A 17,298-nucleotide genomic window follows, 5' to 3' on the forward strand; every position below is an offset into this window, starting at 1 on the left:
CCCGACCACTGGTCCTGTTAGCTAGGGATCATGGGAGTTGTAGGGCCAAAACATCTGGAGGGCTACAGTTTGGGGATGCCTGTATAATAAGATAACAACACTAATGAGGTGGCCATAACACAATCTGCCATGCGTTGGCTCCAAGAAGATCCATTTGACACAGAATGCCCCCAATGGCTTGGGACTGTCAATCATGTTTTGTGCGTGATCAGTTTTCAAATGCAGAGCCTCTCATTGTGAGCTCTGGTATTCTACAAAAACGAAAGCACGGCTTAGCACCCACCCATCCCTACTGGAGAGTCACTTGCAAACAAATTGGTACCCGAGCTGATGGTTGCCCAGCGCTGCATGGTGTGGATTGTTTTTCTACCACCCTGTGAAGTAGCCAGAAATGTGTGGTCTTCCAACAGTCCTTCATTTATAGAAGTGGCAGCTCTTCACATTGAAGTAAACCTCTCATCAGGTTTGCTTATCAAGCATCTCAGGGAAAATAGTGGGGTATCCTGGCATTTCAGATTGCTAAAGTTTTAACCACTCCACCTCACCTTAACAAAAAAAAGCACAAAAATGTTTACCTTCAAACATAACCCCCCCTCCAATATTTGTTCCCTGCATTTTGGTAGACTTTGCCATTCTAGCATCTAGAACAGGCATAGATGTTTTGGGACTACAACTCCCATCATCCCTGACCACCGGTCCTGTTAACTAGGGATGATGGGAGTTGTAGTCTCAAAACATGTGGGGGGGCGCGCGAGAGTTTGCCTATGCCTGATCTAGAACAAAGCATCTCCCAATGTGCCATCTTTGCTCAGATTTTATTTATATTCTGTTCTACTTAGGGCTATCCCCCAACATCTCTATATTTTATTTTCCCTCGTTAATGAGTTTCTTGTCTCAGACTCTTAGCAACTTGCATCTAGGGGTTTTCATCGACCTGCTTTGTCTCTTCTAATTATTTGTGAGGGAGCTTCCTTCTCTTGCACCCAACCTGGACTCTTTGCTGCTTTCAGGCACCTGCTGGTTTCTCTCTCAAGCTATGAAGGCTGCTTTAACCTGAAAAGTGGTTCTTTTCCATCGAGCAGCCATCCCCAACTTGGTGCCCTGTAGATGGTTTTCGACTACAACTCTCAGCCCCCCCCCACCCATTGGTTATGCAAACAGGGAGTTGTAACTCAATCTGGATGGCACTAGATTGCAAGAGACAGCACCCCCCCCCCAATCCATGTGGTATTCTTTGCATCCTCATATGAAATCTATTCCTTCTTAGATGGTCCATCTAGATTGGTCAAGTTCACAAGGCAATCCTATACATGTCTACAAAGAACACAAACTTGTTGTTCCAAGGTTCAGTTTGTTTAGGATTTCAACCACAGCTCCAAGGGCTCATTTATAAAAAAAGATAACTGTACGCACACATACTCCTTTCTGCAAACCTGAATGCATGCATATTTCATACACACCTGCACACCTGAAATGTGTGCCAAGGAGGTTACACATGTGACTGACTTGGTCCTCAGTAGGACTTGTCAACTTAGTTGTTTCAGAGCACTCTCTCGAAATTCGATACAAAAACCATCGCCGTTACAGGCTAAAAATGCCGATAGGATAAAACGATAGAGCATTCTTTTCCCAAAGAACAGTTATGGCAGCTAAATGAAAGTGTGAAGCAGCGAGCTGCAAAAGATAAATATCAGAAGCAAATGTGCAAATCAGAGATAGATAGGAAAGAGCCCCTGGTGTGAGAAATAAGATACCCTGGTGTCAACATTACTATGCAGAGCGAGCAGAAGGGGAATGAATACGTGGAAAGTGTTTTCTTTCTGCTCTAGTTCACCTGTAATCCTTACCCATTTTAGTTACTGTGCTGCTAAAGGAGAGTGAATTAGGGTTTCAGCTCAAACATCTATAATCAGAGGAGCTACTCCTTTTTCCATTTCCAGAGTCCTACCAACCTAATGCCAGCGGTGGCTGAACTTTGTTGCTGGTTCAGCAAGATCTAGTACTGTCCATCACTAGCAAAGTTATAGACACTGTCCAGCAGTGACCCAGATCACTCAGACAATCACCCAGATCACTTCCATAGCAAAGGAAGCACTGCCTACAGTGATGTGGTGGTGACGTCTGAAGAGCAGAAGCTCGTCATAATAGGCTCATAACAACAGCCCCAAGGAGTGTCTTAAATGCAGCAGAGAGAGAGAGAGCGCAGGTTCATCAGGGAAAGACTTTGGGGCAGAGGTTCAGAGCCCCACTCAGCAGAATGAATCAGAATGGCCCTGAAATGCAGCAGGGCTGGCTTACCACATCTGGAAGGGAGTGCGTGAAGTAATACACACCACCAGCTAAAGAGGACTTTAAGACTATGGGCTTATCCACACTTGGCCTTTGCCCCGTGCTTTCCAGACACAGGTCTGCACTTTAAAGCTCTGCCCAAGTGCTCTTTTTTCACCCTGGAGCTTCCCCCATGGAAACCCGCTCATTAAAGCTGAAACACAACAAATGATTTCCCACAGATTGCTGTTTGCTCCAATTCAGCAGCAAAGAGCAGGATTTTGTGGGGAAAGCTCCAAAGAAAAAAGAAGAGTGTTCTGACATGGAGGTTTAAAGCGTGGACCATGCCTGGAAAGTATGAAGGAAAAGTAAGTGTGGAGAAGCCCTAGCTCATTCACTGATCACAGCAAGGAGGGTCTGTCAATTACCCTGGCACTCCAGCAGATGACATCATCACTCCTGCCCTGAAAAAAGTCCCAGAGCTGTGCTCCCTGCCACCATTACATGCTGATTACCTGATGAAACAAGTTGCAAAACATTGTTGTTTAGTGCTGAGAAAATATGACATTCCTGTAAGGTATACATGACCCTTAAGGGGAAAAAACCTAGAACAAGATAGCTTTTAAACAAGATAGAAACAAATTTATTGTGCAAAATATTGATCATATAATAAAGCAGTATGCTAGCCTTAGAATATGATTACCTGTGTTTTATTTGGCTTGTGAATGTGCATAGAAAACCTATATCCTGTAACTAAAAGCTAGATTTGAATTTTACTTTTTTTCCCGTTTCCACACAGCTTCTTATTCAAACCACCAGTTTCTCATCTGGAAACCTGCTACAAGATGAAGACCACCCTAGTAAAGGTTTCTTCCTGGCTACAAAATTTTACTTACCGTACTTAGTCCAATTCTACCACAAAGAATTCCCCAAACTGCAAATCCTGGCAGCAAGTGCATATTCCCAAACCTCAACCATGAATTCTAATTCTTCTTCTGCTTTGGCGATCACTCGTAGCTGAGTAAGATTGTCTATAAAAGCCTAGTTCCAGCTGCTTACCTGTGAGTCAAGTCAAGAAACCTAAGAAAGTAGCACCCTACTAATAGTTCCTTTAAATGCAAAAAGTTCTTGTTCCACATGTGATAACACAGACTGTAGCCTGGGTAGCAATAGCTGCTTACGTAGAGCGTAGCAAAAACTCCAAGGCCTTTTAAAGGCACTAGTGATCAAAGGGGAAATCTCAACAACACTTCTGAGCCACGGAGGGAAACTATGCAGCTCCAGAATTTGTCTAACCAACCCCTGGGGAATTTTCTTAACTGACCCCAAGACAGAAGCGGAGGCTATTATAGATTCCGTTAGCTAAACTGCACACTTGGGATGAGGAAGCCTATTCACCCAAAGGACTGCATTGCCTCATGGACAAGTTTCTGGTGGCCACATGCTAATGGTGGGCAGGTCCAATAAATTTGATTGGTCCAAAAGTTGGTCAACCTACCGGTGCAACTTCATACAGTAGACTACATTCCAGCTATGCAAACAACAGGGGTTTCTGCACTCCCACCATCCCATCTCTGCATCCAGGAAAGCAAGAGGCACTGACACCGTTCAAAGGCACATTCTAGCCAGGCAAAAGCACCTGAAGGGCAGGTAAGAAATCTAAATCATCATCAACATGAATAAATCCTTGGAGAGCAGGAAATTTATGTTCAGTGTCGAGCGATGGGTATTCAACACATGCTCAGGGCTACTTTTGAGGGAGAGCTTAGTTATTACAAGAAATGGGAAATGGTGGATTTAAAAAACCTGTTTTTGTGATGAAAGCAAATGGGGTGGGGAGAGAGGTGAAGAGTGGGTTGTTGTGCACCAGAGAACAGAATGCATGTTTTCTCCCTATATAGCTCACTATCAACAGAGGTGGTACATTAAGCCGAGTGTGAGATATGCCATTACTGTAAGTACTGTATAGGGATAGAGGAAGTTGCCTTATACCAAGTCAGGTTATTTGTCCAGCTAGCTCCAGCTCAGACTAACTTATCTACTCTGACTGACATCAGCTTTCCAGGGTCTTGGGCAGCTCAGTCAGTAGAGCATGAGACTCTTAATCTCAGGGTTGTGAGTTCAAGCCCCACACTGGGCAAAAGATTCCTGCATTTGCAGGGGGTTTGGCTAGATGACCCTCGTGGTCCCTTCCAACTCTGTGATTCTGTGATTTGTTGCCTGCCACTAATCCATGCAGCCAGTCTGTGCTGCTTCTCAGTTCCCAGCAGGGGGAGGCTGCCCTGCATATGCTTAGAGGTATTCAAAATATTTCCACTTTCTCTATTGATTCACTGACTGATTTGGGGCTAACCACTTAACCTTGCTCTTTCGTGTTCCAGTGAAGCAGTGACCTCTGACTTCTATAACACAACACACAAATCATTCCTTAAGAATAACAGCAACCCAGCCTTCGCCCTTAGGTTCCAGGGCAGGTTACAATTAAAACTTTAAAAACAATTTGAAACACCTTATGATCACAGAAATAAGGTGGGTCTGCTTCCAGGGACAATTCAACGTGTGGGAGATGACCTATAAAGCCCTACCCAGCTGAGGTCCAAGCTATCTGCCACTTGAGCTGCTTAAGCAACAAGGTCTAAGAGCGCTCAGTGGGAGTGATGGGAGGCAAAGCTCGTTCCATCAGCTCTGCTGAAAGTCAAGCTCCCCCAGGCACCTCCTCGTCTTGAACTGCACCAGCGAGTCATTTTAAGAACTAGTGCCTGAGTTTGATTCCCCGCCCCCTTCCTTCCACATCCTTTTTATCCCCTTGTGTGGCATGGCATATTCTTTTTAAGATTGTAAGCCTGCGAGGCAGCGTCAAAGCAGCAGGGACACACTCTTGTTTTAATGGATCATATTTAAGCCACTCTGGGAGCCTGGCTGGGTTTTGAGATCTTCGAGGGAGGCCCTTCTCTTGGTCCCATCACCCTCCAGGACGAACTTCGTAGGGACACAGAAGAGAGTCTTCCCAGTGGCTGCTCCCAGACTTTGAAACTCCCCACCCCCACCCCGCAAGAAGCTAGATTGGCCTCATCCTTGTCATTCCACCAGCAGATGAATACTTTCTTGTTCCAACAGGCTTTGGGGAACTGACTTCTTTTAATGAAAGGGGTGGTGCCATGCTGCTGCTGATGCTGCTGTTGTTATGTAATTATTTGTATGGCTTTAATATATTTTATATATGTTTATTGTTTTATTTCTTTCAGTTTTTAATGATTCCCCCCTCCTATTTTTTATCAGTAAACCCGTCAGGGGAAAAGGTGGTGTAAGGAAGAAGGAGGAGGAGGAGGAGGAGGAGGAGGAGGAGGAGGAGGATGGACTAGATGACCCTTGGTGTCCCTTCCAACTCTACAATTCTATGATTCTAAGAAGAAAGAAGGAACTGCTGGGGGAGTGAAGCACCATGAGGAGAGGCAGGCACTGGACAGGTGAAGGAAGAACAATTCCAGAAGCACAGAAACCAGGTGAGTATAACTCATGAAGTTCCTAGCTTGTGGGTGGCTACACATCTAATTACTGAAGCATTTCAGAATCTAAGAAACACAAGAAACTGTGAAACATTGCTCTAAACCAACCCCATTGCTTCTGTGTAACTATTTTTGAAGACACAGTAGTCATTGAGGTCCTACTGGAAACATGCAGACAGCAAGTTGTTGATCCTGTTTTCTCGAAAAGCACCCTACATTCAAGCATGAAGCTTAGCCAAGCACTTGAGTCTACCTGATCAATGAGCTGGAAAATTGAATCAGCATATTTCCAGAATGCTGGAGTTCTAGTATTAGCATGTACTTGACCTAAAACAAAACAAAACAAAACGTCACTTTGACAAAACATGGCACAGCACACAAAACACAGAAGCAGGTGTCAACAGAAGGCTAAATTCAGCTGTTTATAAATACTAAGGAGAGGAGAAAACAATGGGGATGAGATATTGATTCCAGGGGTTTTTGATGAGACCCAAGACTCAAATGTACTGTCTCTTCTTACGAGTTCTAGTAATCTGTTTCACGATAACCAAAGCCGGACAGAAAGGCAACCCCAGGCAGAAGTACCAAGCCACCCCTTTAATCTGGGCCTGAAACCAGTCAGAATAAATGCCCAGGGCCACAGTGAAGGTGGCTAGCAGATAAACGATCAGTCCGTACATCATGTGGACGAGCCGGAGGCGACCCACGGACGAGATCCTCAGCAACCAAGGAAAGCGAAGGCAGAATCCAGACAAGACCTGCCCACAAGCTGCCAGGAGAGTCAGGAGGCCCAGAACACTGTGCCAGGAGACCAAGTGTGGAAGCTCACTCCGGTTCTTGCTGGAGACAATGAAGGCCAAGCCCAGTGTGGCAGCCACAAAGGCCAGCATCTGGGCAGTCCAGTGCAGCTGCACTTTCATTTTGTGGGAGCAGGAGCAGAAGAGGAGGCCCTCCGGCGAGAAGATCAGGATGGCTTCCGTCAGGCACAGGCAGAACTAGGAATACAAGAACCCATTAGCAACCTAGCAGTGGAGCCCGAGTCACTTTCTCGATCAAATAATCTTCAAAACAACAAGCACAGAAGCACAGCCAAAGCTTTGGGACCAGTTATGTACAGGCAGGCAGCCTCTTCCTAACTGGCACCACTTCAGACTGCTGGTTGGCTGGTTTTTAAGTTAAAAGTGGAGCTATACCCTACACCTTTCATTCATTCATTCACCACTCAGGGCAGCCAAGTGTCAGATAATACATGCTTGCAATGCTCCAATAGCTAGTAAACTCCCTGTACACTTATGACCAGCAGTTCAGGGGGAAATATTCAACCCAGCCTTCTTCCCTGCATGTTGTTTTCCCTCTATCCAGCTGTGAGTGGTGATGATGGGGAGTGCTGTTCATTTTTCAAGAGCATTCAGAACACACTTCTCATTTGCAACCTGAATTGACACAGTCCGGTGTGGCAGGGAGAGTTCTTCTGCCAAGTACATAAACGGGTCTCATGAGTTGGTGTTATCTAGGGTGGCTCATAACATACCAAGAAGAGTTGCACAGGGTTGGCATTGGGAGTTAGCACCACTGGGCATCTGTAGCTGACATCCTTGTGCAGAGGAATGCTGCTGACCCTGAAGTTTGCTGGCCCATGTGGTTCTCCTCCTTGCTGTCCCTGCTGGTTCACCTACCAGCAACATCCATCTCTTGCTATGCATCCTCCCTTGGGGTGGTTGTGCAGATTGGGTCCAAAGGGAGAGGCTAAGCAAATGGGCAGGACTGGCAGTGACCAGGAGGAGGTGGGCTCTCCAACGGCATCCTCCCATTGGCTCTCCAAAGCCTGGTGCTGGTTCTGAACTTGCCGGACCATTTGGGGCTCCACTACCGCTCCACCTATTAGGCACACTTCATATAATCATAATAATAGAAAGATCCGAGATTTGGTCAAGATGCCAAGTCAGGCATGTATTGGCTGACAAGCTGGAACGTGTCCAGAAGAGGGCAACCAAAATGGTCAAAGGCCTGGAAACGATGCCTTATGAGGAACGGCTTAGGGAGCTGGGTATGTTTAGCCTGGAGAAGAGAAGGTTAAGGGGTGATATGATAGCCATGTTCAAATATATAAAAGGATGTCATATAGAGGAGGGAGAAAGGATGTTTTCTGCTGCTCCAGAGAAGTGGACACGGAGCAATGGATTCAAACTACAAGAAAGAAGATTCCACCTAAACATTAGGAAGAACTTCCTGACAGTAAGAGCTGTTCGGCAGTGGAATTTGCTGCCAAGGAGTGTGGTGGTCTCTCCTTCTTTGGAGGTCTTTAAGCAGAGGCTTGACAGGCATATGTCAAGAATGCTTTGATGGTGTTTCCTGCTTGGCAGGGGGTTGGACTGGATGGCCCTTGTGGTCTCTTCCAACTCTATGATTCTATGATTCTATGATTTTTAAAAAAAACATACGGTCAACCTACCATTGAAACTACCTACCGGTATCTGTAGCTATTTGCGGTGGAATAAGTCATTTTCCTCCAGCAGAGGAAGAACAGCCACAAGAAGAGAGAAATGAGATGTACATCTATAGTGTATGCTTAAAAGCAGTTTTAATTTGGATTAACTATCACAGCTCCCTGAACACTGGGAAGTACAGCTTTATGGCAACACCTCTGTAAAGGCATTGCTAGCACATAACATTAATCCTTTGCATATGCACTCACAGCACTGTCTACAGTGGGCTGTCAGCCATGCTCCTCTGCCATGCTCCATGCATGAAGTGCATCTAGCTTTGCTCTTGAGATTTGTGGGCATCCCATAGGGTGGGGAAAGAAACCTGTTTTCCCCCAGGACACTTTCTTTTTACTTCTTGGTATGCACTTTAGTGCTGAATCAAAAGAACAGGTCAATATCATACTGACCTGCCTTACCAATCCACAGCTTCTTTTAAAAGCTGCGTAACATACCGTAAGATGTTGTAGCCTTTATTTGAAATCCAAACGTTATTGGCTCCTGGCTGAGAGCAAGATGCTCACAGAGAAGCTTTGATATAGGGCAGCACTTTCATTCTTGGCAATGATAGGCATATTTGGCTCTTCAGATGCAGCATAACTGCTGAAGCAAGATTCAAGGGGCCAAGCTAGGAGGTGCCATTTTGCAACAAAAGAAAAGTTATTTATTGCAAGTGCGTGCAACTGACTAGCTGCCAAGACTCTAGAATGGTTCCAGTCTGGGGTTTATTTATGAGACCATTTTAATCCCATCTTTCAGTTCCAAAGAAACCTCCAAGGTGGCTTGTAAAAAAATAATGCACAAATTAAAACACAATAATTTACTAGAATATAGTTCAGTATTATGAGTACAGAAACTATCTGCTAGGGAAATGGCAGGTGCAATCCTAGGTTACGAACAGCTAAATCACTTTTTCAGGAGAGTGGGAGCAGTTTCTGTCTAGTGGTGTCACCACTGTACATATGTAATGCTGTGGAGAAGGGGAAGAAAATCTTTGGCAGGCTATTTTGCTCCTTTTGTCAGAGGAGAGGCATCTCTGGAGATGCCCCCCCCCCTTAGCAGTAGAAGGTACATGCATATTATTTTTTTTATTTAAAAAATCTCGAAATAGCATACAGAAAGCTTCGCAGAGTTTTTTCTTTCTTAAAGCACAAACACCAATCTGCTACAGCTGATAAAAAGAATAGGATAGGACAAAAAGAAATGTTATTGCAAGAACAATAACCTCCCGAACTTACCTTTATTCTGCTTGAAAGCTTGACAGCTCAACACAATGCTGTAACATAATCGTTTAATTAGCACATACCCAAGAAGCACATGAAGGGGGGAAAGTGGCTCTAGGTCAGAAGTGAAAAGGCAACCATAAAAGAGACTTAGGGGGTTGGGGTGAAGTGACAAAGGGAATGATGCTGGCCATAGTATGTCATTGTCAAAGTGGGGGGGGGGAACCACAAGGATGGGGAACATGTAGCCTCTCAATAGTCAGCAGAGCCACTGGCCAGGGATGATGGAAGTTTAAGTCCAGCAACATCTGGAGGGTCACAGATTCTCCATCTCCGCCTTAAAGAAAATCCCACTAAGCATGTGTAAGAGAGGGAACCATGCGGTCCTCTTGGAGCCATTATCACAAACGTGCTTGAAATATAGCCACAATGAAAACACATGTCCGTTAAGAAGTGCTGGCAGAGCTTCTGGAGAGCATTTTGGATTTCAGCAAGTACCTCCCCAAGGCACTGCAAAGACAGGTTTATCTGGAAGGCTCACTACAGGGGGAATTAATGTGTGTATTGTCAGCTGCGAAAGGAGGACAGAAGCCCTTCCACCTCTCTAAAAGATTAGTGTGTGTACACATCTCTAGGCTTTCTGCTATATTCTCCCTAGGCACAAACAGACAACATTCCTCAGATGTACAGTACTGAATAAGCAGGAAGCAACTTACTGCTATTGACATGAACGCAGGGTGCCAGGAAAACAAGCCTATAAGAAAGAGAGAAAATGCTTAGCCAAAACTGTGTTCCAGTCCAAAAACAAGCATGACTTCGACAACAGATTTGATTGCAGCAGCCCCTTCAAGCTAGGAAGTCTGATCTATCATAACCACAATCCATGTATATTGCTCATCACTGAAAGTTTTCCAAACATATTGCATGGGGAAGGAACTCTCGTTTATGCTTCTTGCAAGAGTTTCAGATGAGGCGGTGTTTGCCATAGCTTGATCTAGACTTATCAGACTCACAGGGCCGGCTCTAGGGGTAGGCTGGGTGGCGCGGGGCGCCAGGGCGCCGGGTCGGCAGGGGGGGCGCTGCACGGCAAAGCCGTGCGGAAACCACGCTGCGCCCGCCCACCAGCCGTGGGAAGAAACGGGGCAGGGTGGGAGGCGCCGGAGTGATCCGCGCACCACGGCGCCAGGGTGCCCGACCCACTTAAGACAGCCCTGCAGACTCAACTCGATAAAAAGTCAGTAGCGGCAAACAAACTTTCCTGATAGGCAGCTTGCCCACGATGGCCACCACTACTGCTCTCCCCCTGCTATAAGCAGCCACAAGGGAGCACAAAATGAACTTTTAATTTGTGCAGGCCTGTATCTGTGGAATGTGTCCCTTGAAGATACACAAGCATCCTTTGCAACAGTCAGGGATACTATGGCAAAAGTAGAGGGCTTCTTAAAAAGTCCAGTGAACGTACAAAGGCTTCTGCAACCATATGAAACTTTAGAGCTTCTGCTCTATAGTAGGTGGATTTCCCTCACATGTTCCTGTTCTATTAAGACTAGGGTTAGAAAGAAGATGTCCTAATTCAAAAGCTGGAAGGAGGGAAAGACTTTTCCCAACGGGCAGGCCTCAGCTATTCCTTTCTAGTTCAGGAGAAACAAGGGGTGATATTCAACTAAGTTTTACTCTGAGTGAACCCACTGAAATTAATAAACATGGCTAAGTTAGGTCCATTGATTGTAATGGCAGTGCTCTGAATAAAAAACTTTGTTGAATACCACCCAATCCTCCTAAGATACAGCATGAACCACTCAAACTCAGTAGGAATCAGATTGTAATTGCATATTAATTGCTTTGTTGATTTTAGTGGAAGACTTATGCATGTGCTTAATTCCAATGGAAGCTCTCCATTTAAAAATGCTTAGCTGTGGTTGACTCATGCCCAGTTATTAAAAGCATGTATAAAAAGCTCAAACCTAAAAAAAATTATCTGAAGAAGTATCTGAAGAAGTGTGCATGCACACGAAAGCTCATACCAAAATAAAAACTTAGTTGGTCTTTAAGGTGCTACTGAAGGAATTTTTTTATTTTACTTAAAAAAATTGCCAGTGTTAACACAGACAGACACAATAGGACTGCCGGATCAAAATTTCAAAAACAAGAGCCTGCAGAGATCTGGTGTGTCTGCCCTATAAAGTTCACTGAAGCTGCTGGATTCTGAAATAAGAAACATCCATTATGTACTATAGAGCTGTCATGTTCTAAAATAAGACTTCCAGCAGCCAGAACGGAAGATAAAAAAAAAAAACCATTCCAGACTTCACTAGAAAGGACTCAAAAAACACCCACACTGGCTATTAATAAATTACAAAAGGCAGCTATAGCATTTAAATGATTGGAGAAAACCAGGCAGAAGATAATGCTATGTTAAAATATATGGGAACAAGCTTGAGTAGCTGTACTGCACTATGCAAATGGGCCAGACAGACTAGCAAGCTGGGAAATTATGCTCAGAATTTTAGCTTCCCACTGAAGTAAATGGGACTGAATTGCTCAGTTAAAAGCTTAAGTCCCGTACCTTTCACGAGGTTACAGTCATGGATTTTAGAGAGCCAGAACATGTATATCCTCGCCCTCTTACAATACAAAGCCCCAACTAGCTTTTGTATCCACCTCAAAACTCCTGTATTTCCATGTAGGAAAAGACGTGTGTATGTTGTCATATGCAACAGTTAAGCACATGCCTTTTCCCTACATGTATACGAGCCACTGTGATGTAGTGGTCAGAGTGCTGGACTAAGACCTGGGAGACGGGTTCTAGCCCCAATCAGTCACTCAGTCATAAAGCTCACTGGATGACCTTGGGCCAGACACTGTACGTCAGTGTAACCAACCAGGGTTGTTGCAAGGTTAATATGGAGAGTCATGTATGCCACCTTGAGCTCCTTGGGGGAAAGGTGGAGCATTCAGAGGCCATAAATTAAGGTTACCAGATTTTTTTTCAATGAATCCGGAGACACTTTTCAACTTCCTACTAAATAGATGGATTTTGTCAGGGGAGTGGTTTGTAAATCCAGGGACTGTCCCCAGGAAATGGGGACATCTGGTAACCTTACCATAAAGCACAGGCACACAATAATCAGTGAAAAATGTGCACTGTTGCTGCACATGCAAATCAATATGGGGACAATTTTACATACGCCAAACTGGTTTATTATTACTACTACTAATAATACTGCATAGGTTAATAACATTTGAAGTAGCTCCACAAAGTGGCTTATACAAGATCTTTAATCCAACAGTTTTTGAGCTCATTGCAGAAAGTGACAGGGATACCTTGAAGCAAGCTGGGGTGGGATTACTATTTCAGGTGAACTACTTAGACAGTGCTCCATTTAGAAATACCTGTGCATTATTCAAATGTGGGTGCAGTGTGGAGAATAATTGTGTCTGGGGGTTGTCTGTCCACTCACAAGTGTGAAACGGAGAAATGGAGAAAGGACATATGCGTAAACTGCTGATACAGACAAGCCAATGCTGTGTGCACATTTGTTTAATGCTGTTTCGGTGGTGATAGTGGCAGGTCTCCTGGTTGTGTGGTAGTCGCCTTGTTAACACCCTCCAACCACCCTGTCTCATCACTTGCAGTCCGCTCATTTTTACATCAATCATCGACCTCTCCTTGCAAATATCGTAGAATCCCTCATGTGTGTAGCCTGGAAAGACAAGGGGAATCTAAAGCTTTCAACTCTGTTAAAGCCAAGCCCATTACTTTCAGTGGGTCTACTCAGAGCAGGCCTAACTCAGGGAGAAAACTCAGGGAGCGGCAGCTCCAGCGCAAGAGCCACTTAACCTTGCGAAAGCGAGCCATTGGGTACCCTAAAAACGTGGCCGTGGGCGGCCCGCCTCCTCCTCCCTGTCCTCCAAGGCGCATCCTAAGCAAGGAGAGGAACCGGTGCCCTCCCCCCCCCTCTTTCGTCCCGTTACTTTGCCTTGGGAATGGGAGAGGGAGGGAGAGTCAACTCACTGGTGCCGGGCCTGGAGAGCAGCAGCAGCAGCGCGGTGGTGCTCAGCGCGGCGAGGTGCGCCAGAACCCCGCATCCCCGCCGCAGCCAGCGCAGGGCGCGCCGCTCCGCGCTCGCCGGGGCGCCTGACATTGCAGAACGCTTCCGCCTTCGGCTGTTGTTACAGGCGGGGAAAGGAGTGGGCAGGGTGCGGCTTGCTGCCGGTGGCGACACACACCTGGCGGGGAGGGAGGCGGAGCCCAGGCCACGGGGCGGGCCTCTGGGGGGGGAGCTGAAAGAGAATCGTGGAAAGGGCCACTGTGGGCGCAGCGTGACCACTTGGTCTCATCCGTTTCGCCTTGAGGGCAGGCAGCAGAGGCGGCAGGCTTCGTCTCTCCCCACCCGCCACCCGCAACCCATCTCCACCCCCGCCCCAAAGGAGTAAGGCTTCTAGGGGAAAAGGTGTAGGGTGGAAATTCCGCGATTTCTCACGTTAGGAAGGATAGAGTTGGAAGGATACTAGTTCAACCCCCTGCAATGCAAGAGTCCCAGCTAAAGCATCATTTGAAGATGGCCATCCAGCCTCTGCTTGAAAACCTCAAAGGAAGGACTCTCTTCACCTTCCGGGTCCGGGAGAGTCCGGTACCGTCAGAAAGTTATTTCCTAGTGTAGCTACGCAACCATGGGGAGAAAGGGGGCTCTGTTAATGCACTGCCCTATATGTGTGGTTGTTTCCAGAGGACCCTGAGCATTCAAACCTGATGTAATTGCTAGCACTGGGGCAGGCTATATTTAATGAACATTTGTTCCGATTTGTTTGTGGGGAGGTAACGAGGTTAGACAAAATGACAACAAGCAAATGTCACCCCATACTTTCCAGTGCATTCCCCTGTTACCAAAAGTTCAATTTTTGAAGAAGAGGGTTTCCATTCTGAAGATAGCTTATCAGAGAACTAAAGGGCACTATTGTGGAATCGGTGCCGCTTATGCACACGGGATTTTCACACTGTCCACATGAGATTGCCATTATAAAAATGGCAGCCTGCACTCCCCCCCCGGCCCCATTTTATCAGGATTTCCTCTTGTACAGAAATGTTGTTAAGTAGAAATAGCCTGTTCTACAACTGCCCGTACTGCTGGTGTAGGAGCTCGTAGGTACTTTTTGAAGGGTGGTGGCAGATATGTGTGTGAAGATATAACAACAACACAAGAGGTATTGCACAAAGCCTCTTTATCAGAATTGCAGTATAACTGGGTATTAGTCCTGTGCAAGACCTCCGTATTAATGAAAAACAACACTGATGCTGCCCTTCCCGTTCAGCTCCTCCAAAGCAGAAGACTCAGTTTCCCTCATGGCAAGACATTAGAACTAGGGATTGGTAATGTTTCTCCTGGTGCACTTTGTGTGTGTGTGTGTGTGTGTGTGTGTGTGTGTGTGTGTGTGTGAAGGTGCATGCAAGCAAGCACAGATTTATATGCATGCATGTGGTGGAGGGACAGAGTAGTGATTGAGGGAGCAGTCAGGAAACATTGCACAGAAACAGGTTATCAAGGACTGCATACTGCTGTGGGAGAGGCAGTGGAATACCTTTGAAAAATCTAAGGTAAAAAAGGTGTGGGGGGGGCATGTACTGACAGGGCATAGAAAAATGTAATCTTAATGATGCATTAGTGACATAAAGTCTCTGTCAGGAAGCTCCAGGCCTTAAATGGCACAAGTCTATGATAAGAACAGCCAAACTGCACTTTCAAATACAACAGGTACCAGATACACCTGCAGTCTTAGCAGTTGCGAATGGCACAAATAAATTTAAATGGCTGGATTTTATTCACAACAAATACTGAAGCATGAGCCTAATTCTTTGCTGGTCGCCATTTTCATGTTTATTGCAGAGTTAGCCATTTAGACATGTGCCATTTCCAATTGACAACTCCACGGGTGTATTTTGCTCTTTAAACAAGGCTTGTACCAGAATTCAAAATGCAAATTGTGAACCAGCTTTAAAGCCACAGCAGGGGAATTGCACAAAGGCGGTATAAGAGGCCTGCTTCACACAACCAATGGGTGCATTGTGTGGGTCTGGGGCAGTTTGTCCCGCAATGGAGGCTGAAACCCTTGGCATATTTAGGATAAAAATGCATGGGATCTGGCTGAAAGCATCTTGTCATTTCCCCCTCCATACAATGGGGAGAATACAGACAGTAAGACGCCAATGCATGGAAGCCCCAAATCTGATGCGCACATGCACCACAGCAATTTCAGCCACTTCCCTTGGGACCCACTCAGCCCCCCTTCTCAATTTTATTTTTAAAGTTGAGCTGTTTTGGTTTGGGGTAATTGTCTTTTCTTGTGGAGAGGCACGATGGCTGCTTTTAAAAACTGTTTCATTTGTTGCCCGGGGGGGGGGGTGGTAGCTGAGCATCATCAGTCTTTCTTCTATCAAATGGGCGTTTTGTAGCACCCACAAGTATTTCTTAGATATCAAAATGCGTCCCTGGTCCCAGAAAAGGTTGCCGCCTCCCCCGATGAGGTCGCTTGGCATGCTAGTCATATATCTTGCCCAACCAGATGGTGAGAATTGTCTAAAACTTCTGCACCTGATTAAGAGAAACAGGAGACTGGTCTGGTTCTTCCAACCACTTAGCAAGGCACTACAGATGGGCAGGTTCCCAAGTGCTCATACGCACAGATACATTAAGCTGCCACTTGGTTAACTGGCCATCTGTCCTGTCCTGCCAAGTGGAGAATCTTACCACACTTTTGCACCTAATCAGGAATCCTGTGGCTCTCCAGGTGTTGCTGAAGAACTACAACTCCAATCACCTGTGACCATTGGGGCCATGCTGACTGGACTGATAGTTGCTGTAGTCCCAACTATTCTATGGTGCATCTCACTTCGCCGTCTTTGGGGTGGGGGCAAAATGGCTGCTTGGCCACAGTGATTGCCCCATATCTCTTGACCGTACCCTATGGCATTCGACAGTGCCCCACAACGGCCAGACACCAATTGAAAAGCTGTGGAAGAGCTCTCCTTTGTCCATTTACAGGTGACACTCAAATCTCTGATTCGTCATCTCACATCACTTCAGAAGCCATAAAATGGCGCCCAGCAGCAGCCAGAACCAAGAATGTAGTGAAGGTGCTTCAGTAATACCGCCAATGAGTTCATTGGGCCTAGCATGTTTTTCGCAGTGTGTGTGTTTTACGCCTCAGGATTATTACCAGCAGCAATGTGGGTGTCTTTTCCTCTCAGGGAGGCAGAGTAGGCATGAGAGAATAGCTGTTTTCTCAGAATCAGCCCAATAAGGCCTTAAAAAGGCTATGTACACACTGTGCTCCACCCCCCAACAAAAGAATCACGAGAACTAGTTTGTTAATGGTGCTGGGAATTGTAGCTCTGCAAAGGGTGAACTGCAGTTCCCAGGATTCTTCGCTTTTCATGTATGGTGTGTTTGTAGCCTAACTGTAGTTTTAAATGTGGCAATTGTACCACCCACAAATGGAGGATTAATATTTAGAGGAGGGGGAGTACCTGCCACCTAATAAGAGCATAAGAAGAAGCCCCTCGTGTTGGTGAAGAGGGTGGATGTTGAAGTTGACTGTAATAAGTGGCTCTGGGCTTCACACATTTTCCATCCTTAATAAACAGCCAGCGTCCTGCCTGAGAAACCAGCATCTCTCCTTTAACCTCCACTGCAAAATGAATTATTGCTGTATTTGCACTATAGGCCATAACTTGGTGAAATGTCAGGATACAAATTTAACTAATAAAACTCAGGTTACAAACGCTTTGGGTTACAAACTCTGCTAGCCCGGAAGTAGTTG

The 17,298-nt window shown here is 45.8% G+C and overlaps 1 protein-coding gene across 1 annotated transcript; it reads right to left on the reverse strand.

Annotated features, from left to right (window-relative positions):
• Positions 1–1,215: 1,215 nt before the first annotated feature.
• On the reverse strand, positions 1,216–13,677 carry LOC118088183 (probable transmembrane reductase CYB561D1). The gene is made up of 3 exons (XM_035121479.2): positions 13,496–13,677; positions 10,197–10,234; positions 1,216–6,769 (listed from the first exon to the last, which is right to left on the reverse strand). Exons 1-3 carry the CDS (start codon positions 13,623–13,625, stop codon positions 6,272–6,274), a joined length of 666 nt encoding a protein of 221 aa, XP_034977370.2. The 5' UTR covers positions 13,626–13,677; the 3' UTR covers positions 1,216–6,271.
• Between the last annotated feature and the right edge of the window lie 3,621 nt (positions 13,678–17,298).

This window comes from Zootoca vivipara, chromosome 7, assembly GCF_963506605.1.
Source record: "Zootoca vivipara chromosome 7, rZooViv1.1, whole genome shotgun sequence".
NCBI classification, from domain to species: Eukaryota; Metazoa; Chordata; class Lepidosauria; order Squamata; family Lacertidae; genus Zootoca; species Zootoca vivipara.

Excerpts from the sequence above, each read along its gene's own strand:
- LOC118088183 (XM_035121479.2), bottom strand. The coding sequence starts at position 13,625 with ATGTCAGGCGCCCCGGCGAGCGCGGAGCGGCGCGCCCTGCGCTGGCTG. Across the intron at positions 10,235-13,495 it reads GCTCTCCAGGCCCGGCACCA|GCTTGTTTTCCTGGCACCCT; the intron begins GTGAGTTGACTC and ends TCTTTCTTATAG. Across the intron at positions 6,770-10,196 it reads CTGCGTTCATGTCAATAGCA|TTCTGCCTGTGCCTGACGGA; the intron begins GTAAGTTGCTTC and ends TTGTATTCCTAG.